The sequence below is a fragment of the Thunnus albacares genome, chromosome 7, assembly GCF_914725855.1.
Source record: "Thunnus albacares chromosome 7, fThuAlb1.1, whole genome shotgun sequence".
Taxonomy (NCBI): Eukaryota; Metazoa; Chordata; class Actinopteri; order Scombriformes; family Scombridae; genus Thunnus; species Thunnus albacares.
This window is the reverse complement of record NC_058112.1, coordinates 16971749-16997804: the sequence shown is the minus strand read 5'-3', so window position 1 is coordinate 16997804 and position 26056 is coordinate 16971749. Positions and strand designations below refer to the sequence as shown.

The 26056-nt window shown below is 43.4% G+C and overlaps 1 protein-coding gene across 2 annotated transcripts; it reads right to left on the bottom strand.

Annotated features, from left to right (window-relative positions):
* Positions 1 to 124: 124 nt before the first annotated feature.
* Positions 125 to 23917, bottom strand: vwf (von Willebrand factor). Of its 2 annotated transcripts, XM_044356636.1 has the most exons (53): positions 23706 to 23888; positions 23508 to 23559; positions 23200 to 23343; positions 22813 to 22915; positions 22464 to 22672; positions 22070 to 22191; positions 17336 to 17555; positions 16819 to 16941; positions 16626 to 16737; positions 16385 to 16431; positions 16125 to 16261; positions 15822 to 15960; positions 15438 to 15538; positions 15157 to 15352; positions 14865 to 15080; positions 14276 to 14522; positions 14077 to 14171; positions 13642 to 13793; positions 13432 to 13535; positions 13214 to 13352; positions 12950 to 13084; positions 12475 to 12621; positions 12241 to 12381; positions 11526 to 11624; positions 11269 to 11425; positions 10542 to 10709; positions 10315 to 10450; positions 9881 to 10193; positions 8512 to 9676; positions 8319 to 8423; positions 7444 to 7587; positions 7217 to 7360; positions 6959 to 7123; positions 6760 to 6806; positions 6470 to 6647; positions 6034 to 6275; positions 5737 to 5926; positions 5316 to 5657; positions 4966 to 5204; positions 4651 to 4753; positions 4456 to 4527; positions 3917 to 4021; positions 3581 to 3786; positions 3333 to 3482; positions 3120 to 3236; positions 2630 to 2810; positions 2321 to 2361; positions 2118 to 2234; positions 1725 to 1823; positions 985 to 1113; positions 834 to 873; positions 633 to 730; positions 125 to 446 (listed from the first exon to the last, which is right to left on the bottom strand). In XM_044356636.1, the coding sequence occupies exons 1-53, from the start codon at positions 23709 to 23711 to the stop codon at positions 261 to 263; spliced, it is 8565 nt and encodes a 2854-aa protein (XP_044212571.1). In that variant the 5' UTR covers positions 23712 to 23888; the 3' UTR covers positions 125 to 260. The 2 variants fall into 2 exon arrangements, with proteins under 2 accessions (XP_044212571.1, XP_044212572.1); XM_044356637.1 differs by lacking the exons at positions 125 to 446; positions 633 to 730; positions 834 to 873; positions 985 to 1113 and adding an exon at positions 1950 to 1970 and having other exon boundaries at positions 1753 to 1823; positions 23706 to 23917.
* Positions 23918 to 26056: the final 2139 nt, after the last annotated feature.

Below are 26056 nucleotides of genomic sequence, written 5' to 3'. Positions count from 1 at the left end.
GAAGCCTGATGAAAAAGAAAAGCAGAAAACTTGTTATCAGTTTTAAACTATTCGATTATCTTATCTCTCCAAACCCTTACATTTCAACAGGAATACTAAGATTACAACACAACAGACAAAAAAGTAGAGCTTGCAGAAACTGGCAGGTTTTTAATTGTTATTTGTGATATTTTTTATATGGGTACATTATATTTGGATACACACATACAATACAGAAATAATCTACATTTATAAAATCTCTGTTCTCTCTCTTTCTCCCTCTAGGTGCATTGTTTGGACAGACAGTCACATGCAGTGACAGACAAGACAGTGTGCTGGCTGCGAGTGCCGTTGGCACACAGTACAGGAACGCTGAGAGGCTCTGTCTCCACAGCGGCACAACACACACACTCCTGCTCCACGGCAGCCCTCTCCAGGGAGAACATGGACTTACTGCGACATTTACCCTGATAGACAGATGGACAGATGGACAGATGGCACCACAGGGAGAGACAGAGAGGGTGGACTGGTGAGGGACAGTGTTATGATTTCATTGAACTTTGTAAGCTAATCCTGGGGGGGAAAGTATTATCATCCTTACGTGTGTGTGTGTGTGTGTGTGTGTGTGTGTGTGTGTGTGTGTAGTCCCTTACCTCACAATAGCGCAATTCTATCTGGTGCTCGGATTGGCAATCGTCCACTTTGATGTAGTTAAGTGTTCCCACTGTCTTTCGACACTCTGGCTCAGTACCTTTACACCAACATGCACACACTCTTATTAAAGTCAGACCGTCCAGATTTTTTTTTTTTTTTAAATAGTGCACCAGTCTAGCCAAAGACACAGCTCTACTTACACATCTCACAGCAGGTTGTTCCAATCTGGCTGACCTTCCCCTAAAAACACAAATAACATGGGAGATAAATTTAACAAAAAATTGTTGCAGATATAAAGGTGTAAGTGTGGGAATACTGTGTAACTGAGGACAGGTTGTGTAGTGGTCTTACCCCCTGGTCTAGGCACTCTTGGCGGTTAAAAGGAGGGCAAGTGGTCACTTTGGTCTGCAGGACGAGATCTCCTTTATTGTTCAAACCACAGGCATACAGGTTGCAACCATCCTCAGAAGTAGTGTTCACCTAGAGGCAGAGGGGCACACAGACAGTATGTATCTCCATTATTGCTGCTGAAAGGCTGTTGTCTTCATTTTATAATGATGTTTTTAATGTAGTAAAATAAAGGAATGAATACATTAATTTTCTAATAGGGAAGAATTTTATTAGGTCATGTCTGTTTTTTATTTTGCTGACAGTATTCTACTGATTCGTGGGATAAGTATAGTATAGTATAGTGGAATATAGTATAATAGTACAGTATAGTATAATACAGTCAAGTATATTATAGTATAGTACAGTATAGTATAGTATCATATGGTTTCTTATAGTATAGAATCATATCATATAGTTACTGTAGTAAGGTATAATATTTTATAGCATTGCATATTACTATTGTATAGCATTACAAAGATAGCACTTTATAGTATAACAGTAATGTTCAATATAGCATCTATCTATCTAGTATCATAGTATAGCACATAATTACATTACATAGTATATTTGTAAAGTTTCTCTATTAAAAAGATATACATTAACATAGTTATAAAGATGTCTTGTGACAGTAAATCCTATGTGTATCTGTATATGTGACAGGGTTCATGAGAGAGGCATCATCTTTCCTGCAAAGTACCTACCTGCAGACTGATCAGCTTTCCATCTGGCCTTTCCATGATGCAGGCGGTAGGAACACAGTGACCACAGCAAGCATCGTCCTCCTTCTTCAGAGTGTATCCCTGAAAACATTGTGGTTAGTACTAAGCATTAGTTTACATCGGATGGTATCAGGAAGACATCTATCGTCAATACAGTGACATAAATTTCCCTGGACATTTTGTGCAAAAAAATAATTCACTATTTACCTCTGTGAATAGAGGGAATCACTGAAAACGATGTGGCCGCAAATTTATGATGAGCGGGGAGGGAATGTGGTCAGAGGATTAGAGAATCTTTGATGAGAATGATGGATTTTTGAATTGATGATGATGATGATGATGATGATGATGATAAAAAATAATGATGGTGGTTACCATGGGACAAGTAGGGCAGCTGATTCTCCTGCAGGACAGTCTGTATTTTCTCACTGCACCGCCCTCTACTATACACTCACAGTGTGTACATACATCCACCATCAGCCTCTCCCCTGCCTGTACAAACACAGAAAGATTGAGAGGGAGTACTGATGGTACTGTTCTCATATGACAGAAGAAAACACCTTTTCTGTATGACTTACTCCTATCACAGTGTGGTTGAGGACGCAGGCATCCATAGGAGCTGTAGAGAGAGAAATTAAACAGTAAATCACACCACAAGCTTCGTAAGGTCAGGTCAAGATAACTAGCAATGGGTTGACACCAATATGAGAGGGTCCTCTGCTGGACAGACACTGCAACTGCATTTTGGTATATATACAGTTTGCCCACGATACTCACTTGAGGGCAAATTAACAGAGCAAAACCTTGATACAGGTGCTTTCTCGACTGATTTTTGTTGCCATTTTCTGCTTATGCTTTCATGTGTATGTATGTGCATGTGTGTTTACCACAGTGGCAGTGGGGGCAGCAGTCCTCAGTGTCACAGCGTAACTCAGTTCCCAGTGGGCAGGATGGAGTGTCCATAGCAGGGCAGCTGATATTTGTAGCAGAGACGAACACCTCTTCTTTCACCCTCACACACTGATTTAACACACATTTATCATGTGGAGACTGCCACACTTCACCCACCTATTATTAAAGAAAGAGATGAGATTAAAATCAAACAAATGAGGAGAAAAAAAGATTTTTTTTTTCTCTATTTACAGACATTAATCTATAGACTGACTATGATTAAGTTGTATATGAAAAAAACATAACGCACAATCACAGAAGTGGATGGAAAATCCACTGCAGGTAATAGTAGGTGGAAACTTGTTTAGAATACAAATCAGCGTTTATTATTACAATGAGTGTCTTAAACAATTACTGGAAAAGCATAATTACTAAGAATTAATAGCGTATATTAGTCAGATACATGAAATTCCTCAACACACATACATGTCTGAGTTTTTCCCCAATCACTGTGTCTCCTAGCATCTCTCCCTCTGACTCCACACAGCTGGAAGGTATGCACTTCCCACAGCATTCTCCCTTTGATGGAGTGTATGTCGTGCCCTGAAATGTAACAAATATATAAACATTAACGGTAACAGAAGCATAATCCAAATGTTTATGTTTGGTGTGTATTTGTGTGTAAGGTTTGTGTCTCACCGGAGGGCAGGTCCGTTCACAGACAGGCGGAGTACACTGAGCAGTGTGCAGTGAGGTGTCTTTGTCCTTTAGCTGGGTGCAGCTGCACTTCTCACATCCCTCTTCCCATTCAGTCCCCACCGGGTGAACCACACCACCAACCACACACACCTGGAGACACACATAATAACACAGGGTATGTGTCCAGCAGTAACAGCACAAAAACTGGAAAGTGATGTATTTTAAGTTGCAAGCAAACACACACTGACCTTGTCCGGCAGGCAGATGATCTCTGTGCAGCCACAGTCGTCAGTAGAGGAGGATGTGATGAAACCAGCAGGGCAGGTGCGGGTGGAGTTCTGGCAGTTGCACACGCATTCAAATACGTCACAGCACTTTGTCTTTTTGACTGACAGTTGGCGATGTGCGGGACAAGCAGGGTGAGTTTGTAGATCGCACTCTTCTTTTTTGCAGACTGAGAGAGAAAAGAGATGTATTGAAAGGCGTTGAAGAGATCACATGGGTGTGCGCTCTGTTTCATGATGTGTGTGTACACTGGAGCACAGCAGAGCTTGCACATCATAAAGAATGTGTAAATGGCCTACCGCACTCGTGGATAGGCTGACATTCTCCTGGGTTTTTCAAAACCAATGATTGACCATCGTCACAGCGGGGCACTTCAGGAAGGGCGCAACTCACCAGATCACACACTGAAAAGTCACAGAGTGAGACAGTCTGTTGCGGATGGGTGACATCTACTGCAAATTGAAGCTTTTCCTGATGAAAACATGCTCATCCAATATCGTAACAACTTCTCAGTCTGTTTCCTGATAAGGAGAAAGATTTTTTAGCTGTACATTTTTTCGGAGTGAAGGTGATTTGGATTTACTTTCCTACAAATCTTTTGTTTAATTAATTAATTAAATTGAGTTTATATATGCTCCATTAGGACTGAGGTTTCACCAATGGTTTGTATTGTTCAGTAAAGCCTTCAATATCTCCTCTGGGTGTAAAGACCCAGACACAAAACACAAAACTTGCACTGAACACTGACAGGTCTGTTCCTCATGTTTATTTGTTGAAACTTATATTGGATCTGGAAAGAGAAACATCTTAATATTGATACATAGTTTATTATACATACCACACTCATACTCTGGGCAGCACTTGGATTCTCTCTTCTCCCTCAGGACCTCACAGGGTCCACACACTGGAGCTACACACACATACAGATGATTAATTGTAAAAGGTGTTACATCTAAACCCACAATGCAATGCTGGCAATATTTTTAATGTTTAGGAAGGCCAGAAAATAGATAATAACAGTCTGGGTGCTTGCCTTTGATGTCATTGCAGGGCCGGGCGGTGCAGTTGATACGTTGTTGGTCCAAACACATACAAATCAAACATGGGTTCTCATCTGGTACCCAACTCTGCATGTACTGTAGGAAAAAAACCAGGTTCTTTTTTATTGCAGTATTTTGTTATATTAACACTAGAGGGCAGTCACAGCACACTTTAATGGAGAACACATAAACGGTTGCCCTAACTAATCCTGTTAGCATTCATTTCTGTAATTAAGAAGTTGATTTTTTTTTTTTTTAAATCAGTCCCATACATATTCTGTCAGGTTTTTCTTGTCCACGCATCTCACCATATAAGTGTGTCTATGATGGTCGACACACTGCCTACATCCCTCTGGTGATACACATTCTCCATGATGCAAAACTGTCCCTCCAGTACAGAAACAGCCCTCAGTAGGTGTGTCCATACAGGATGACTCGTTACCCCTGGCAACAGACCAGTCGCCTGGCAACGTCTGTATGCTTCCGCAGTCCTCCACACACCCTGTCCGACATGCATCATACTCCATGGAGCTGGGGCACTGTAATGCTGTAACAGAGGACAGGCTTAAGTTTAGGTGTAGGCCTGGACTCAGTATTAAAACCTAATCAGCAGTGGAACTTAAACCTGCAAACATCCGCACATCAGAAACTGACTTACGGCATAGGTGGGGGCTCCTCCAGTCCACACACACACCTCTCTGTCGACAGAGGCGTGCGTAGGCAGATATGAGCTCACACACATCTGACTCCTCACATGTCTGCTCCTCACACTTGGCAAGGAACACCTGAACGGGTATGTGTGCATGACACGGTTCAAACACTTCCGAGCGTAGGGCCTGACATCCCATCGCTGCCCCAGACACACACACCGCCCTCCGTTTTGGCAAGCACACACCGCCATCTCCAGTCACTGTCCAGTCAGAGATGAAGGCTGGCTGGTCAGCAGTCGAGCTGCCATTACGTAAAGAGAGGACATTAACCTTATCCTCTCCACAGGCACCTGGAGGAAAGACACAAAGGATGATCAGACAAGAAAGCACCACTCCAACTCCATTTTACGGTTTTGAATGTTATGTTACCGCAGAGTCCAGCAGTGTGGCCGCTGGTGGTGGAACTGAGCAGTGTGATGGTGAACTCGTTGCTCTGAGGAGTGAAAGTCAGGACGTAGCCATGGTCTGATTTCAGCTGCAGCATCACTCCCCCATAACGCACTACCTCCAGGCCAGCGTACCGCCATGGCAGTGCAAGCTCTTCCTGATCAATCGATGCCTGCTCAAAGAAACAAATACACATTCAGTGAGTAAATAGCCGTTCTCCCATATAACAAATAATCTCAGTGTCCCTGCAGCTATCCCAACTAGCAACACACAGCTTACCGTCATATCATCTTTCAGCAGCAGTTTATGTGATCCGTGGGTCACCTCCATGGCTTTCATGCAGACCTGGTTGTAATTAGCAGAGTCTTGACAAGGTCCACTATGGAGTTTGACCTCTGAACCTTCACCAACGCCTCTGCTGACAGTGAGAAGTGTGTAGGAGCACAAACCCTCCCCATCCAGCCTAAGTGCCAAGCCATCAAACCTCACAACATGATTGGTCGAGCTGCCCATACACATGCCTGTCACAGCACACAGACAGGAGGAAGAGAGCCAGGAACATGTAGTCCATTAATAGTCAGTATAAATAGACTGGAATGCAAGCCTCCAGTATTCATTGTTAACAACCCCAGTGGGCAACGATGTGTGCTTAATATAGACAGTTTAAATATAATACTAAGAACTTCAGAAGTTATTTGATCCTTTTGATACATACAAGGGCATTCCCAGTGGCAGCCACAGGTATCCTGGACTTTGAGAGGTGGCATGTTGTTCCTGCAGGCTGGCGGCTCCAGTTTGTCACAGCTGACTTTGTGGTTCTGTACTGTTACTGCTCCACTGGGATGGCACAGGACCGAGTGGCAGCCATCCTCCAGCAGCCATGACTCTCCAGGCTGGAACACACAAACACAAAGATACACAATTCATTGAAAGTAATGCTGTAATTGCTGTAAAAGGTTGTCGTACTGCTGTTACTTGTATTCAACATCAGCACACATTACTCACCTTTCTCTCATTTCCATGATCATCAACGCACACTCCTGGTGGACCAGCTGAGAACCAAAGCAAATAACCTTTTTTTGACATCAATTATCATCACCATCATTATTAAATCTAAAAGACATTATTGTGAAAACTTTAAGAAACAAGGAACAGATTCATTTCTTAAAATTCTTTTTAAGTGTGTGTGTGTGTGTGTAAGCACCTCTGCAGATTCTCTCTGTGTAACCACTGTCCAGAGTCAGCAACATTCGTAATTGATCCATGCTGTTCAAGTGCAGAGTGTTGTCTTGTTTGCCATGGCGACCGAGCACACTAAGCTCACTCCTGTCATAGCCTGGTCCCACCCCAATGGGGAACACTGATACACCTGAGGAACAAGACTCTTATCAGTGACACACAGCAGAGGATGATGGAGGTTACAAACATCCCATGGTGATCATGTTAGTGGTGGGTTAATTACCTGCGGCCAGTGCTTCATTAGCTGCTTCTATGACATCATCAGCAGATTTGTCAGTCACCAGCATCACCACAGCCTTGGCTACACCCACTCTCCCACCACTGGCTGGTGAGATGGCGGTCTGCACAGCGAATCGCAGCACAGAGCCTGCAGACAGACAGAACAGTGAACATGTGTGTCTGTGTGTGTGTTTTAATGTGTGTGCATATGTTAGTTTATGTATCCACTACCTAGTGCAGGGGCAGCAGTGGTCCTGCTTGGTATGCTCTCCACCAGGTTCAGGAGGTGTGATTTGCTCTGTTCATCTTTCCAGGTGAGCTCTGCTCTGTTGGCGCGTCCATACTGAACAACGCTCACCTGAGTGCCATTCAGACCTGCAAACATAAACAGGAGGTTAAACCATTGCAGCAATGCAGAGATGGAAGATCTACAAACTCGTTATTAATGTTCCTTAATGCTGTTACATAGTTTTGTAAAAAATCTCACAATATTCTTAGTGTACCTGGACAAGTGGTAGGACAAGTCCAAACCTTTGAAACCACATTTAAGTTCAAGCACATGTCTCCTCTACTGTGTCCCTCACTGGTTTCTTAATAATAGCTATGTGACAGTGGGTTATTGAGTGAGCACAGAATGCTGAGTAATTCTCCAAACTGCTGTTGAACTGAAAGACTTCTTAAATATTATATCAAATAATTTTTTGACCCTTAGGGGATAGACTTATGATTTGGAACCATGATTCCATCTTTAATACTTCCATAGCTCTGACTAAATATTAATAATTGTCTAATGGCAAAAATCACAGCCCAAGGTAATTATTAAAATCTAAGTATAGCACTCTTTTCCCAAGGCCTATCTGTGCAGAAGTTTTTGAAATATTATTGTGAATGACCTCCAGTGCTTTAACTTCTCATACTGTTGCAGTGATGTACAGGTGTACCATATGGGACCCTGTGACATCAATACTGGGTGTGGTTACAGATGCAATAGAACACACTTTGCAAAACTTTCAACCAGAGACAGCTGTGAAACACTGCTTTCCAACCTGGTGTTGAGTTGCTCTTTAAAAATGTTCTAGGACATTTAGGGGCTGGGTCCCACCTACCTATGTCAGCATCATTGATGAAAGCTTTGACAAATGTCTTCATGTCCTCAATCTGATCACCAGACTTCAACAGGAACAACACATCCATGGGCTTCTTACACGGCACTATGCAAAGATATGTGCACAGTTCAATACAGGCTAATGACTCGACTCATTGTGGACTGAATGATTAAAATGAATGCGTTTTCTGTACCAGTGGGTGGCAGGCTGGAGAGTGTTGGGAGGACGAGAGGTGGCAGCGTAGGGGAGCGGGGCCTGATGGTGCTGTGTGTGATATTGACTACACGGTGGACAAGGGTCGTCAGGCGGCTGTAGTCATCGACCATCAGTGGGCGCTGGGGGGAGCTGTACGGTAGCAAGTCAATCTCACGAACTTTTGGTCCAACCCCAATGGGATACACATGTGTGTTGGTGCTTGTGGATGGTGGACGTGTCACTGTGTCAGTTGGCGGGTTCTCTGTCACGAGGAAGACCAGCTGAGGAGGTGTGGGACCGTGTGAGGGCTGGACTGTAGCCATTTCTTGAATGGTCGTAGTGACAGCTTTTCCTGTATTCGTCTCACTTCCACCCCTCCAACGAATCTCCCTCAGTCGTTGCAGCAGCAGGGTCCTCTGCCGTCTCAGCTCCCACCGACTGATCTCCACAGTGACTGTTACTGAGTATTGGATCACAGTGATGCGAATGAACTCCTCTTCCTCTGTCAACTGTGAGATAACTTCCTCCAGAAAGATTAGCGACTTGTTAAAGTTGGCCTCCCCAACTTCATCGGAGCCTTCCAGGATGAATGTCACATCTACGGCTGGAGAGATGGATGATGGCGATGTGGTGATGGAAGACAGGCCAGTGGGTGAGGTCGAAGTAGGAGTGTTTGGGAGGTATTGTGTGGGGTTGGGCTCTAGACGAGGAGCTGGGGTAGTGGTGGTTGTGCCCTGGCGAGCTTTACCTGGTGTGGACTTTGGCTTTGGAGGTTTTGCCCCCTCAGGTTCCATCCCCAAGGTGCAAAGGTAATCTGTTACCTCTAACAGACGATCAGGCAGCTCTCCTGTGCTGCTAAGCACATAGGCCCTGTTTTCTGGGTTGGCCTTGGTGATGTCATTAATCTGCCCCATGTTTACCCCTGGACCAAGTGCCACTGTCTGGGTGGTGATGGATTTCTTGCGGAGCATCTTGACGATTGCACGTACGGGACGAGGGTTGGCACTGGCAGTCAAGATGATTGCAACGCGGCCAGCATTGACACGCTTGTTCTTGTCATAGATGTTGATAACTAGATACTTGACAGCCTCATCCAAGAAGGCTGCATCTCCTCCTGTGTAATGCAGCTCACGCACAGTCTTCTTAAACAGCCACTTCTGAACCTACAGGCATAAATGAGAGAGAGAAATGTGGAGATCAAGCAACCAGATGTAGACTTTTACTGTACATTCAGTGCAAGCAGTTTATTTCTGAGCTAAATTTGATGAATCAAGTATTATTCCACAGAATGCTTAATGCAGCACAGCATGTTTGTGCATAATTACATACAACACAGTATCACAGTTGTATATAATGGGTCTGTCTACCTGCAGGTCATAGGTTTTGACTCCAGAGTGGTAAAGCAGCACTGTGGCTCGAGTGTGAGCTGAGCCCATACGAAATCGTTCGACCACTCCCAGAATAAACTCTTTGGTTGTCTGGAATTCTTCTTCGCTCAGGGCTGCTGAACCATCCAATAAGAAGGCCAGATCCATGGCACGGTCACACATGCCCTCAGGCATCAAGGTGGTGAAAGGCAGTTGAGTTGTGAAGGTGGCCCAGGAAGGGGTTGGTGTGGGAGTGGTAAATGTGGTCAAGGAAGCACAAACTTCACAACTCAGGGTGTTGTTGTCACAGTGACTTCAGAAAACAAGAACAAAGTACATTCGTAAGTACAAAGAATCAAATACAAAGCATGATGTGTTGACTTGTTGCTGCGTGAAAAACTGGACAGTAAATGACAGCTCTGATCCAATATTACCATATTTTGCAGTGGTCGGGGTCATTGTGGTTGAGAATGACTTTGTTGCCGTGGGAGATTCTCTGACCCTCATGGATACACACTTGACACTGAGAAGGATCTACACAACGCATGGCCACCTCATCCAATAGCTGACCTAAAGAAACAAGGATAACAGTTTGACTCACTCAATCAAATCTATATTGTGTTTAGATCTTGCATCTATGTCCAGTAAATGCTCTCAGCACCTGGCGGGCAGTAGGCATGGCAACCTTCCACACATGTGAGTGAGCAGTGGAGGGGATCAGGGTGCTGGCAGGTGATCGGACAGGCAGGGCCACAAATATTATACCTCCACTGGCATAACTCCTCCGCTACACCTGGCCTCTTAGGGTTCAGCTCCTCACAGCTCACGGCTAAGGAAACAAAAGTTTCAAGTTGAGTTACAGGCTATTTTATTGACCCCGGGATAAAATATGGCTCCTGCATTTAATTATGAAGTATTGAGAAATTCATATGAGATTTTTAGAACATCATACTTAAGAAACAAAATGCTACAACTAAAATCTCAAGAGAGAGACAGCGGAAAGTCAGGCTAACTTCCGATTCATTTAGCAGAACTACAAAAGATAAGCTATCTGATAAATATGCGTATGGAAAAAGAATACAGAACTTAAAAGTCATGGTATTGGTAAGTACTAAGAAAAATGGAAAAAATGGAAGAAAAAGTTATGTGACTGCTATTGTCAGTTCTGTGGGCAGTTATCTGACAAAAAAACTTTCACTTGTGTTTCAGAGGAAAATCTTTAATTATTACTGAGGGTTTATTAAATTTTTCAGGCCATTTGTTTTTTACATGGGGCACTGTCAACTGGAATAACATTAGCTGTCCATGACAACAAAGTGTATTTCTGCCAGAAAACACTGGTAAAAATATATGCCTGAGTGGATGATGGAGAGATTCTTCACACTTACGGCAAAGCTCATTGGATCTCCAGCTGATGGATACACCCCTCTCTGAACAGGCCTGAGCATAGGCTGCGATGACATCACAAAAACACGCACAGTCGCCCACTGATGGACAAGAGCATGCTGCCTCCACACACATATCTACATATGGCTCTGCATCCACCTAGAGACACATGGGAAAAAGGACAGAGAGCACTGAGTGAATGAACCTAATGATGCTTCTGATGTCATGGGATATCAAGGGTGTCTGTAATTACACTCACCTGGCTGTTGCATTCTTTAAAGAGGGGACCAGTTAGCAAACGACACGACTGCTCCACTGTTACCAACTTGATAATGTTGTCACTGCAGGGAGCGGGGATCTATACACACAAGCACACACACAAATATAGTGCAACAGCACTTATCTCTTTGCTAATAAACTGAATATAGAATATCTTGTCCTTTATTAATAATGCAATAATTAGCGATTCAAGAACCAAACAATGTTTTAGCACATTAAATACAAATCAAGCATACTTTATATGATGGCAAACCATTTTCCAAACCATATTTTTAGGTTGATTTCAAATGTTCCAGCCAGCCATTGGTTTTCAGTCATGTCAGTACAGTACAAAACTCAACTCACAGATTTGCCTGAGGTAGGCAGTCCATCACAGTTAACATGCTTTTTGAAAAAATCTAATTTACCATCCTGCCCAAAGACAGTCCACATAGTCTACTTTCACTTCCCTGTATACAACAAAGTCCATGTTTCTAAGTGCTCCACAAGAACAGCATCATGTATGGAACATTATATAGCCACAGGGCTAAACAAGGTTTTGCACTGACACCGGACTTCTGCCTCAACTAAAGCTCAGCCAAGCCACATATCAACAACACTTCCATTGCTTGGCCTAGATTAAAGAGATCTCAACAATGGTATGGTACAAGATATGTTACTTTGTATTGACCATTCAATCTCAGATGAGATTTTACCATTGCTACATCGGCACAGCTGGGAATGACTTTCCAGGAGTTCCCAAAATGGGAGGAATCCACCTCCAGTTGGTTGTTGCTGCTCATCAAGTCGTTGTTGACGTTCCCATCAAAGTTACCACACAGACCACACACCCGACCCTACGCACAAAGGAACATGTTCAATATAAAACAATGTGAAAGAAATAAACAAAGCTCAATGAGTACAAAAGTAGTGTTATAATACATCAGTACCCTGTATGTGGCTGAGATGTGGACCAGGAGGCGGGTTCCCCTGTCCCAACTGAGAGAAATATGTTCCCCCAGCAGTAGGGTGTAAAACTGACCAGATCGGACAATCTCGACCTGTGAGCCCTGCGGGACCGGCCTCTTCATCTTCACCTGTAAGAGAGAATGATGGCAACATAGGATGTATACAGGATTCTCACAGGTCAAGTCTGAAGTCTTTGGTTTCAACTCTAAGTCAATTGTCAGATTGTCTGAGTAAAGCAGAATAGAAGTCATGAATGTGTCAGACATACGAGAGAGACATTAACATTTTAGTTGTGTCTGATTTTTATGCTTTAGAATTTGCAATTTTGTCATTTTGTGCAACACTACTGTACACTATGTGCACATATTCAAAGGTGCATTGCTAATATGCATGTATTGTATATTATAATATGTAGGGGAGTTAGTATAGATATTCCTGGATTTGTGTGTGTGTTACCTCTCCATGTTGCATTAAAATCAACCCTCCCTGGTAGAAGATTGTGATAGCTTTTGCACAGCGGTGTCCCACAATTCCACAGGCCTCATTTTCCACCAGCACTCTGAACGACCCCTCTTCTCCATTACACATATCCTATTGATAGTAAATGTAGAAAAAGAGGAAATGTAGCAAATGGATAGAGAGAGGAAGAATAAGAAATGTGTACTGTATTTTTATGCTTTGACACCAAAGTGTTCTCTAGAACTGTTGTTGATCTCTTACCTGGACCAGGACGTATTGGCAGAGGCCAGGGAAGGAGTATTTGAGGCCATCGAAAGTGATGTAATGCCCCTCCCCCACAGTGCGGCACACACCATCGCACGCCTTCTCAGTGCAGTGCCACTTCCTGTTTTCACACACACTGCAAAAGCAAAAGCATGTTAAGCAAGCACGATGCAAGCGTTCAACTTTGCAACCATGTATGCAAACAATCTTTTTACCAGGTGTTGCAGTCCACAGATATGGTCTGCCCTGATGCGTATGCCTTGTTGTTATGGAAACAGGGACACTTTTCCGGTGCAATGCAGTCTCTGCGGTGGCGTACCTGAAATCAATCAGCTAATCAATCAGCATGTTCCATTTTGAATGTCTGGTGATTTATCTACAAGACACAGACACGCAAGGACACACAAACATAATACACAACCTACTGTGCCAGGTGGACAGAGGCAGCCGGGGATGCAGGCAAGACTGACACAAGGAAGATCCAGGTTCTGGCAGCTTCTGGCACACTCCAGGCCTTGTGTTTCTGCATCACACTCTGCACGAACTAATGGAGGAGGGCACTGGGCTGCTCGGCGCTCTACAAACAGGAAAAACAAACACCAATATGTAGATGGGTCACATGAAGTTGGTGATCAGTTCCTCAAATGCAAAACTTTTCACTTTGTTGAGAAATAACAAAGCAGATTCACTTCAGTTCCTAAGTTAATATAATTTTAGGTGACCAGTCACAATGTCCCACATTTAGCACAAATGGTTAAATGAAAGATACCTCACAGACCGTGATTAATTAAAGTCAGGAAACACATTCACATTCAGTAGTAAAAAACAGAGAGGTTTGGGATCTCCTTTTTAATTCTTACCTCTGGATGGTGCCAGGTCATCATCATAGAAGAGATCAGACAGTAACGCGCTCCTCTCAGGGGTGCTACAGCGCATGGAACCATTCTCACAGTAGCTACACACACAAGCAAAGAAGAACATACAAAAAAATAGCCATAGGTGTGAGACAACGTCTTATAGCTGGTAAGTTTCTGTATGTATGCATGCACAGTCACTGACCAGATACTGTTGTGATCAGCGTAGACGTCACTAGGCTGGTAGAGCTGTCCATCATGCAGGCAGGTGCAAAGGTCAGCAGTCACACATTCTCCAGAGTCGCTCAGGTACTTTCCAACAGGGCAAAAGCAGCCCTCCTCACACATCTTTTCCCCCTCACAACTGGCCTCAACTCCAGAGAGAGACCGGCACGTCCGGTCACACATACTCCCGCAGGCCTCATACACCTGTCCTCCAGTGCACTCCAACTCTGACAAAATCAAATCAGAGGAATGTTAGCCATCGATTCTCAGTTAATTTGTTTTTATCTGTTAAAAATAGATAGTGCGCCTACCTTTTTGGGTACAAAAAGATTTAAAACCTTCTCTGGAATTATGATAATTTTTTGTTGTCTGTATTTATTCTTGTACTCATGATGACACAAACATTCATATAAACGGATCTTTAGGCTTCTGATGGGCTGGTCATCACCTACTCAAGTTTTAGCTTACCCACATTACTATTGACTTTTGAATTTTTGTTCTACATTTGTCAAAAAAATGGGACAAAATGTTTGTGTGTGTAAAAGTGTAAATGTCAGTGTGAGAGTTACCACAGAGTGAGGCAGACCTCCAGTTGACCAGCACCCCTTTGGCAGCACAGGCGGCTGCATAGGCAGCCAGAGCAGAACAGAGGCACTCCTCACCATCCACACATGCACAAACATCATAACGACAGAACCGCTGGAATGGACTCGGGTTCACCAGAAAGTGGCACGGGCTGAACACCTCCGACATCATCACCGAACACGCCTCTTCTGCAAAACGCACTGAAAGGCATGGGAGGTTAATCAGAGGTAAACATTAGGTTGTTTTTTGCGGTGATGTGTGTTTGCCTGTGTCTACCTCTTTTGGGGTTAAGGGCACATGGATCAGTCTCAAGTTTGTGGGTGGATTCGCAGTCTCCATTGATCCTCCAGGACTGGCCGAACGCCTGAGGACCTGCCTCAACCAGTCCAGAACCAGACAAGAAGTCATCGCCTTGGTTACCATTGTAGTTCCCACAGAGACCACAGGTGTGCCCTGCCCATCGTGGTCCCAACTGAGGAGGTGGACAGAATTTAGAGGTTGCCAAGCTTTTCACATATATTAACCAAAAATATCTTTATCTGTTAAACTTGCTTCACCTTTAGGAGGACGCGGCCTCTCCCATCCCAGTCCAGACGAAGGTCCTCTCCAAACTTCACACGTACAGCAGACTGGACAGGTCTCTGGATATGTAGACGTCCTGTAAAATTGCACACACAAGAAACTGACTAGTTAAATTCAGTCTAACTTTACTGTTAACAGTTTAAACAACAAATAACAATCCTTCCAGTATCATACCTATCTATTTTCATGCTGATAATAATGATCACTTTGAGACAATGTATTTTCTCTTCAGAAAATAACTATTCATACTACTTTCTCTAATATTCTTTAAGCCTTATTAAAAGTACAGTGCTGTATATAATCTGCTTATAGAGTGACTAAATGTAGCTCTTATCCATTCATCTATCAAAATGACATACCATGATGCATTGGGGTCTGGATGTCCATGCTGTTGACAGAGACAATCCCTCCGTGCTTCAGCTTCACTGTCATGTCCTCCAGAGAGGGCAGGCTGAGCGTCACTGAACGTGTGCACACAGCATCTTCATCATCTGCACACTGAAAAACCAACAGCACAAATACTGTAAAATGACAAGCAGTCAATGGTATAACAGTGAATTAAAGAAATGTGGGGTTATTCTTCATATAATTTGGGTAATATGTTAAATACAGAACCACAGATAAAAACAAATTCCAAATAGTTTAAAAAAAACATCTATTACCTGTACATTCTCAATAATGACAGAAAACCCTCTATCTGTGCAGTCTCTTGCCAGCAGATACTGACAGTGGCCAGTGAAGGTGAAGAACTTGTTGTCAAAGGTCTTGAAGTGCGACTGGCCCACCACCAGGCACTCACCTACAGTACAGACAAAACCATATTGGCAGAAATGTTGAGCAACCCCAGGACTCTATTCACTATTCTCTATTCATACTACTACTCTATTCATTTGTAAGTCTGTATGCTGTGAATCTCTCTCACCAGGGCAGCCTTCATTGGTGCATTCCCAGGAACCGTGACGACAAACACTGCAGGAGAGATTAAGATTAAGACCATCTTTATTGTCATTTCTCAGCACTCACCTACACTGAAATGAAATTTATCCTCTGCATTTGACCAATCCTATTTAGTGAGGAGGAAGCATTGTGAAGTATATTTCATATGGCAGTACTTCTGCAGGTATGTATTTATGCATGTCAGTGCATCCATGTTGCCCTCTCACCAGGTGTTGCAGTCTTGAGAGATAGTGGATCCTGGTGGGAAATGTCGTCCCATGTGCACACAGGAACACTGAGATACCTCCACACAGCGGTTACCATCTAAAACCTTCCCCACTGAAACACATACACACACACTATGTTACAAAAGAAAGAAAGAAAGAAAGAAAGAAAGAAAGAAAGAGAATGGGAGGTTACCAGGGCATGTACAGCCATCTGTACACTCTTCCTTGCAAACCTCCTGGATGTTGAGACTATGGCAGGTTGTAGAACAGGACTTGGTGCATTCACTGTACTGCATCCCAATTGGACACTTGGGGACTGTACATGCAGACAAACAAACATATTGAGTTTATTAATATAACCTCATATCCTGCTGTGATTTTCTCACTCATGTGACTGACAGACTTACGTAGACCTGCAGAGAGAAAAATAATCAGCAACTATTTTGATAATTGTTGGTTCCAGCATCTTAAATGACAGGATTTTCAGCTTCTCTTGTCATATGTAATAATAAACTGAATATCATTGGGTTTTGGAATTTTGGTTGGACAAAACAAGACATCTGAAGATGTTATCTTTGTTGCTGAGAAGTTGAGATGGGCATTTTTGACATTTCATAAATTAAACACTTCAACAACAATCAATTAATCAAAAAAAAATTGCCAGATTAATCGATAATGAAAATAATTGTTAGTTGCAGCCCTAGACTTACAGCACTGACTCTCCTCCAGCCAGCCATGTAAAAGCATCCCGTGGGCGTGGCATGTGCGGGCATACTCCAATAGGATTGGACAGTAACAGTCCTCCCCTCCCCCTTTCTCACAGTGACACGCCTCCCCCTCACACAGCAACAAGAACGCTTCAGGAGAGACCAGGTGGGCACAGTGCAGAAACACGCTAGATGTCTGCAACACGCTGCAGCCGGATAGAATCTAGAAAGCACACACATACACACACACACACACACACACACACACACACACACGCACCACAGGTCAAGTTCAAATGAGCTATGTGGTTAAATAAAGGGGAAGTCCATGATTTCAACCAAAGGGAAAGTTTATTTCTGTTTCGCTAGCAAGAACCATGCCACAACAATATGCCGTTTAAAGGTGTAATGGAATTCAGAAGGTATTGAATGTTGAGGATAGATGCATGAATGTGGGTGAAGGTAGAAGGAAGATGTCGTCTGTGAAGTCGGTCTGGGAGGATGTACTGAAGACCAGGTGGAGGGAGACTTAGAGTGGGGGTTCCGTCTCAGGCATATTTCTGCCCGCAATGATCACTTGCCCCCAAAAGAGTCATATGATTCACTGATTTGGACTCGAGCTCTGTTTCAGTGAGGAAGAATGGGTGTTGAGTTGATGCCTTAGTGGCGTACCTGGTGTTGATGTATTCGGTCAGCGGGTTGTATGGGCTGAGATAGGATTCGAGAAGAATTATAGATCAATGAAATCAAATTTGGAGCACCCCGGGATCCAAAAAGCCACCAGAACATGGATTCTAGGGTTAAGTCAACCATAGGGTATATGTAGCCTGAATGTAGGGGGCGGGTGCAGATGCTGAGAAGGTAAGAAGTGAATGGCAAGTGTTAAGCTGGGAGAGCCGGTTCCTGTTTATGCTAGCCTTTTATTGACCTGGTAACATGAGAATGGGAGGTTGAAGGACAATGGAAGCCAGTGACTAGTTTGATGAAGGAGTTGATTCCTGCTAAGTAGGTCTGGATGGTGGAGGACTGGATTTTGGATGGAATGAGCATGGGTAAGAAATTGCAGATGGAAATGATGTCCAGAAAAGGAAAAGGCAGCTGGTAGGTGAAGTGAAATGCCTTGAAGCAATTCCAGCCAGTTAGGTAGGCTGAGAGTGTGCTTGGGATGAGACTGTTAGTTCTTGTGAAGTGTTAGAGAGGTTTGCCAGCTGTGGAGCGAACATTGTGGCTGAAAATGGATAAGCGCTGGGTGAAGATCCGATTCTGGGGCCAAGTGTCTGAATTTCTGGAATGAGAAGTGAGACAGCGAAACCAGGAATGTGGGCTGCCCAGAGGATGAACTGGTGTTGAGCTGAGAATAAGGAGAGTCTGCGCAGAAACTGCATCATGGTTAGAGAACAAGATCGACCTTTGTTTAGGATTTTCTAGACCATTCATACCCCCAAAGAATGGCAGCTATTGAGAAGGGGTACAACTGGTGAAGCGCAGATGAAGGAGAGCGGTACTCTGAGTCAAGGGATTCGAACACTTTTCTCTGAGGGCAGAGATGCTTTGAAGGAAATTGAGTCCAGGGTGATGCCTAGGAACTCAATGGGAGTGCCAGGCCCTGATGTTTTCTCCTTGGAAAGAGGGACGCCAAGTTCAGAGAAAACATTTGTGAGTGTATTGGAGTGACCACAAGGAAATCGTCAAGAAGATGGATAATGTCAGGGAGCCTGTGGTTGTTAGTCAGGAACCAGCCAAGGGCTTCTTTACAGGCGTGCTGAGGTTCTTTACTAGTTAGTCTGCAGGTGTGGTTGGATTGTGGGGGCAGGTGCTCCTGGCATGAGCACCGTCGCAGAAGGAGCAGACGTGCAGGAGGCCGCAGTTGGAAAGAGAGCAGCCCAGGTGATTGAAGTTGTTGCACACCATCCTGCCTCCTTGGTAAAGGATTGGCCTTCCCCGTTTGTCGACCCCCTTCGGCATGGGGACATTGACCAGGGAACTTACTGTGGGCCTAGGGATGATGGGAGGTGAGGGTATGGCAGGTGACAAGCGGTTAAAGAATGATTGCTATATTTTGTCCTTTTTAACTGTAAAGTGTATTGGGACCATGTTGCATGTTGATTCTGCACTTGATTGACTGTGGCATTGCATGAGGAAAAGGGGCATGAGCGAGTTTGAGGAGCAGTGATAGTGCATGCTGTGGTGGGGTGGGAAGGGGCTCTGCATAACTTGCAGGAGAGGGAAGTGCGTGCTGCGAATATACGGCAGTAGAGTTCAGAGTCGAGGGCGCCATAGTAAAGGGAAACGATAAATGAGTTGGAAGTGAAGGAGGAGGCTGAGGAACACCAACTTGGTTAGCCTGTGATGGGACCCCTTGAGTTAATGAATGGGGCCCTCCTACTGCTGTGTTAGCTATGGAAGAAAAATGAGGAGCAGAAGCCGTGTTGCTGAGAACGGCTGAAGGAAGGCTAGAGGAAAGGAGGAAGGGATGATGGGATGAAAGGATGCATGTGCATGGGGATTTTGTGAAGCCTGTGAAGACAGGGATGAAAAGAAAGCTGATATCATCTGAGAGAAATCAGAAACAGAGGGAGCAGACACAGGGGGGCATACAACCTGGCCCCCACCAGAGGGGGCTGATGATGCAGGCTGTGGCAGGGGCAGCGAAGGCACTGTGATGTTACGCCTGATGACGCTGGCAGTTGGTGGCTAAGGGAAGGAACCCGGAAGTGCGGGAGGTACGGAGTCTGTCGCTGCGTTGGTGGAGGCTAAAAAGTTTGGCTTTGTGTGTGTTGCGGTGAAATGGATGCCTTTACCTCGCAGGAAACATTGGAGGCAAGCAACAGTTCATTCTCTGATATTGGGCTCGGTTTGTGGACGCGGAGACTGCCGACTCGCTAATGAGGGCGACCACCACCGCGAGTGCACCGTGGTGGAGTGCAGGGAGCTGGAAGCCTGCGTGACGGGGATAGCTGCCGATGAGGAGAGAGTTGGAGCTGGCTCCTACGACCATGCCCGTAGAAGGGGGAGAGGAGGCCTAAAATCTGCGGAACTCCGAGGTTGAAGTCAGAGAGATCTCGTTTGAGGAGGTTGAATGGAGACGCCAGCGGGACGGAGGTACGCAGACCACCGAACGCAAGCGACTACGCCAGGGTGTTTGTCTGCGGTCTGGTTGCTGCTGCGAGTCTGGTGGACCGGTGTCGAACAAGATCGTCATACAGATCGCCGTCTGGATCCATGGTAAGTAGTAACATTTTTTTTAGTTTTGTCTTTGTTTAAATTGAAGTTCTTGTATAAAGCGTTTAGGCGAGAAGCACTGTCTGTCTGATCCCTAGAAATCTGAGACAAACAGGGTAGGATTGGTTGACCTGGTAGAAGTAGGCTTGGCAGGTGATTAGAGGTGTGGTTGAGGCATGGCTCTGCTCCCGAACCTAAGTTAACAAGTTAACCACATTTGTTTCAAAACCTACAGAAAAACGTTGAACTGTCAAGACCTGTCATGTTTTGTCAGTGTTTAAATATGGAAAGAATATATTCCTATGACAACAATACCACTAGTTTCACCATGATGGAAACATAATTTTGATGGTTTGACAAAAAAACATAAACCACAATTAGGCAAGTAGTAGAAAGACAAAAGCCAATAAGTAAGAATAGTTGAAGGTTTGAAACGAAATACTACAAAAAATATCTTTAAAGATCACTTTTAAATCAATGGTCTCACTCAGACAGACCTTGGTAGTTATTGCATAAAGTCCTGTTACACAGTGATAGAGCAACCACGGCATTTCTATCGCTAGATGGTTGACAAAAATGCAGGAAATGTATCAGACTTACAGTTGCTCAAGGAGATGTTGATGACATCCAATGTTATTGCAACATGTAATTTTTACTGGTTTCTCACATGTAGGCGTTCTTGTGGTACAAAATGTTCTCTCTAAAACAGGCTAATCATTCCGTAGCAACCCACCCACAAAGACTATACACATTAGACAATTGCACTCACACCTCTCAGTTTTGTTTGCTTACCAGTTACTGGACTCGAATTACAACACCTTAACCTCATGTATACTGTATATAGAAGCCTATTCCTACCAGGGATTCTAAATTAAAAAACTTTTTGGGTGGCCTTTATTTGATAGCAACACTAGATATATGACATGAAACAAGGGGGGAGAGAGGTGCAGAATGACATTAAACAAAGATCTGCTGCTGTAGTCAAATTACTGAGGATGTGGTTATGTAACATTGTTGTAACCAGTAGGCTACTGTTGTGTGTCCTAAAACAAACGTTTGACACAATTATGAGATTTAGTCAAACCAAAAAGAACAAAAACGTCAAAATTTCACCTTTGAGGATTATGAGAGAATCAAGTACTGTAAGTCAAAATGATGAGGTTTTCATTAATTCAACAATGGATAATCTTACTAACTATGTCAAATAGTTTGACTGTCTCCTGCTTTTGACTTAATATATATCGTAAGGTTGTCTTAGAAAGTTGAGTCAGAATTATGATACACTTGACTAGACAGAAAACAATCTTGTATGCAGAGGGAGATGAAGATGATTAATTAATAAGTGAGCTGTGGTTGAGGTTTTGCAGAGGCTTATTGCACAGTCAAAGTAATATCCCCTGAATGCTTTTGCATCAGGGGCTCCGATCCTGTCGTGCCTAAATGTGTGTCTGTCTTTATTTGTGCTGCATATGATGTATGCATGCACATGTACGTGTGCCTTGAGTGTCCTCTCACCGCTGAGGTCTGTTTTGTGCTGTTGCAGGATTGGCTGGGAATTGGAACACGTCGACATGCCTGACCAGCTCCTTTCACTGCCCATGAATTTGCAAAGTCATAACTGTCCTCTGTAAGGAATCCTGAAATCAAAGACACACACACAGACACAAAAGAGTTGAAAGATTTATCCTTAATCTCATCCTACCACTACTGTTTCTTTTGCTTTCTTTTACCTCTTATCTTTTCCTGAGCTGCTACTCTTCCTGTTGCTGAGTGCTGGTGACTCAAATCATTTCCTAAATTCCAGTAATAATGAACTCTCCCCTTGTTTCACCCACAAACATTCACATATCCCCGACACTGCACGCACACAGACACAGTCTGTTGATTCCATTACCCCACATGCACCTACCTTCTTGAGCGGTATATTCATCAGCTGATACAGTGTTGAAGTTGCCACAGAGGCCACAGGTGTGGTTTGCATGGTGTTTGGTCAGCGTCAGGGCAATGTTGGCTGCATTATCAATGGTAACAGTGAAGCCAAACTCCTCACTCCAGAGTTTATAAAAGCCTAGCTCTGAGCCCACAAACACAGCGTGAGATGCATAGGGCAGAGAAAGCCTACACAAAAGGAGACACATATAGAAACATCAAGCTCCTGCGTAACCAATCTATGGGGTGCTTTTACCCACAATAACATGAATACAGACATACATATTTGATGATTTTTGCATGACAACTTAAATATTCTTTTATTCTACCTTTTTTCTCCTTGTGAAAGTCGTCCGTCGACAGACATGTGCAGCTCAAAGGCGTCCCCCACAAACAGAGTGACTCCAGTTCTTTTGCCACCAACAAAATCCCCTGCAGATCCAAAACACTTTTTTCACACTACTACATCAAACTGAAACAGCCTGAGACAAACAAAACTATTCTTTGAATCTGAAGACAATCAATAAAAGGTAAATGAGAAAGCTAATATATTGTTTTGAGTGCTTACAGTACATAGTTTTAGTATACATATCCCAGGGAGAGTCAAACTTGGCAATGACTATGTGCAATCTCCTGAACGACACAGCATGAGCATCGGACACTATTAGAATTCAAATCTGTTTACTTCTTTATTGAATTGTCTGAGTGTGACTCACCCAGCAGTGTGAAGGAGCGATGGTTGCAGTCCCCAGCCAGTAGGTAGCTACAGTCTCCGGGAAACTCGTATAAAACCCCATCAAATGTGTGAACGTAGTGACGTCCAAACAGACTGCATCTCCCTGTTGCACCTGCTGCGCAGACTGGTCACACGCAAAATACATCAATATTTGATCTACTGTAGGAGTAGGCATAGAGCAGATTTCATATAAACACCTCACATGTAAAAATAATAGTCTACAGGATGGTGTTACTTTTGAGTGCAAAGACCAGAAACAATCTGGACATCCCCTGATGTGACACTCACCTACCAGATGTAGGAGAACCCAAATTTCTCTCAAATACCTCTTCATACACACCTGAAAAACACACATAAACACACTCTGCATTGTCACCATCATCTCTACTAACATCATGATTCTCAGTGTCTCAATATCTTATTGCCCTGTGTGAGAGTGTTTGTAACATAAACCCCTTCCTTGAGCTCTACAAACACCAGTCCTACCTCCATGGCTCCAGACTCGGCTAATCCAAAATGATGCAAAGAAAAGGCCAAAATGAAGAATCCAAATGTTGCACTTTCAGACCTCACATTGCAATACAATGTGGTGGGTCTGTGTCAAACATAGGCTAAACTGAGAAGAGGATCAACGCTTTGTTGCACACGCAGACACTCAACCACACTGAAAGAGCTATTTTATAGCAAAAAAAGTACTCCCGCCCTGCAGTCATTGGCTAAGGAACCCTCCCCTCACCAGGTTATGTCAAGAAGGGCAGAATATCATTCTGTCCACAACTCTGTGCCTGCAGACTGACACCATCAAACACACTCAGCAAGACAATGCCAGGATATGCCCACTGATCGCCTGGCTGAGTGATTAGTCTACACATTCAGGTCTGTATCAGTGCCAACCCAAACAATCCCTTGGAAAACACACTTACTGGAGATATCTCACGCAATAACAGTGCTTTGGTGGTGCCACATGCACAAACCAGCCGACACAAACATGACCAAGCTGCGCCAAAGTTACACACACATAAACCCATACACGCTGGGAACGTGTTCTGATCAACACTCTCGGGTGCAAACTTCTCCTATCATCTGGAAAAAAGTCAAAGACAGAGGACGAGAGAATAAAACATCCCCTCGCACATTTCCAAACACATCCAAGCAACATTTACAATCAGTGTCACAATCTCCCAAACATAAACAGAGCTTCCAAATAGTCCTCTGACCTCACATAATTACTATCGTAGCTCTGCCCTCCTGCAACCTAAGCAGAGGTCTAATTAGCTAGAATCTTTGAAAACACCTACATAAGTGTGCAGTTGTGAATGTTGGTACTCAGTGCTGTTCAGTGATAAAAAAAAACTAATGGATTTCTGACTTTATTGTAAATCATAAAGTCTGCAGTTACAAATGTTAGCCACTCATAAAGGGTTGTGGATTTCCCATAAACCATCAATTCTGTAGATTAAAGGACGGATTCACAATTTCTCAAGTCTTAAAACAATAGTCAGGTGCCCATTGAAATAGGTTTTTCTTGCAATAATCATTCCTCCTGTTCATACTGGCCATTAGAAGATCCCTTCATAATGCACTTATAATGGAAGTGATGGGGGCCAAAATCCACAAGCCTCCTTCTGTGGAAAAATGTATTAAAAATATATCTGAAGCTAATAAAAAGCGTCAGCCATCCAAATTCATCAAGTTAAGATATCTTTCAACATTACAGTCTTTTTAGTGCCAAAGTCCATCTGTTTTGTTACTAGGGAGGGAATTTTATGCTAAAAAGTATGTAAATACTTTGTGTGGCAGATATTCACTTGATATGACTAACTCAGTCTGCTGAAGCCTCATATAAACTTTTAAATGCATTTCAGCACAAAATGACTGTGTGAACACACTTTGGATTTTGGTCCCCATCACTTACACAGAAAGTGCATTTGAAGAGGATCTTTTAATAGCCAGTATCAACTGAAGGAATTAGGAAAACCTCTTTCAGTCTTTATATGGGAACCTGACTATTGTTTTAAAACAGACTTGAAAAATTGTGAACTTATCCTTTAAAATGTTAATAAAATCATTTATAAAATGTCATGGACACTTTCACACTTAATGATAAGCCATCGAATATAATAATTATGCAGTCTACAGGCTATAATGATTAATAAGTCATTAGTAAAGGGATTTTACAACAATCTATCTAGTCTGTAGTTGTAAATGTTAAAAAGTTGTTACTAAATTGATTCTTTATCCCAAATGCACTACAACCAGCTTCCAGAAGTGCTCAAAGGGTCAGTCAGAGGGATCTTTAAGTATAAGTAGGCCTAAATAATTAATTAACTATTAATAAAGCCTGAATAATTGGTATACTCTATTACATAGTGCCCAATGTCAGACAAAAATAAGTAGCTAAAAACGCAAAACAGTTGTATTTAGCTGAGACAAAATATAACTCAGTAGATCTAACAGATGATGCACACTGCATATGTGCTACTGCGTGCTATATATAGGGGAAATGGTATGGCATGTTTGTGTGTGCGTGTGCGCGTTAGCGTGAGTTTGCACTGGCTGTCTGGGAGAGACGCTCGCGAGGACATGCTCGTGCAACGTATTCATTCATGTACAGTATATTCAATCCGTGAACGCGCTTTTCTTATTCTGGGAGAATTACGTCATCGCACTGCCCAGGGTGCTGCAGGAAGTTGCAACCAAGAAGCCCAGCAGGCTGCTGTTCAGGGCATTATTGTACCATTTTATGCAGGGAAGACACAGACTGAATAAGCTATAGGTTTCCTTGGGAAAAAGAGTGACGTAAGTAATTTGCATTCGACTAGGTCACTGATGTAACG

Excerpts from the sequence above, each read along its gene's own strand:
- vwf (XM_044356636.1), bottom strand. Across the intron at positions 22,916-23,199 it reads TCGCTCCTTCACACTGCTGG|GGGATTTTGTTGGTGGCAAA; the intron begins GTGAGTCACACT and ends TTGGATCTGCAG. Across the intron at positions 10,451-10,541 it reads CCATGCCTACTGCCCGCCAG|GTCAGCTATTGGATGAGGTG; the intron begins GTGCTGAGAGCA and ends TTGTTTCTTTAG.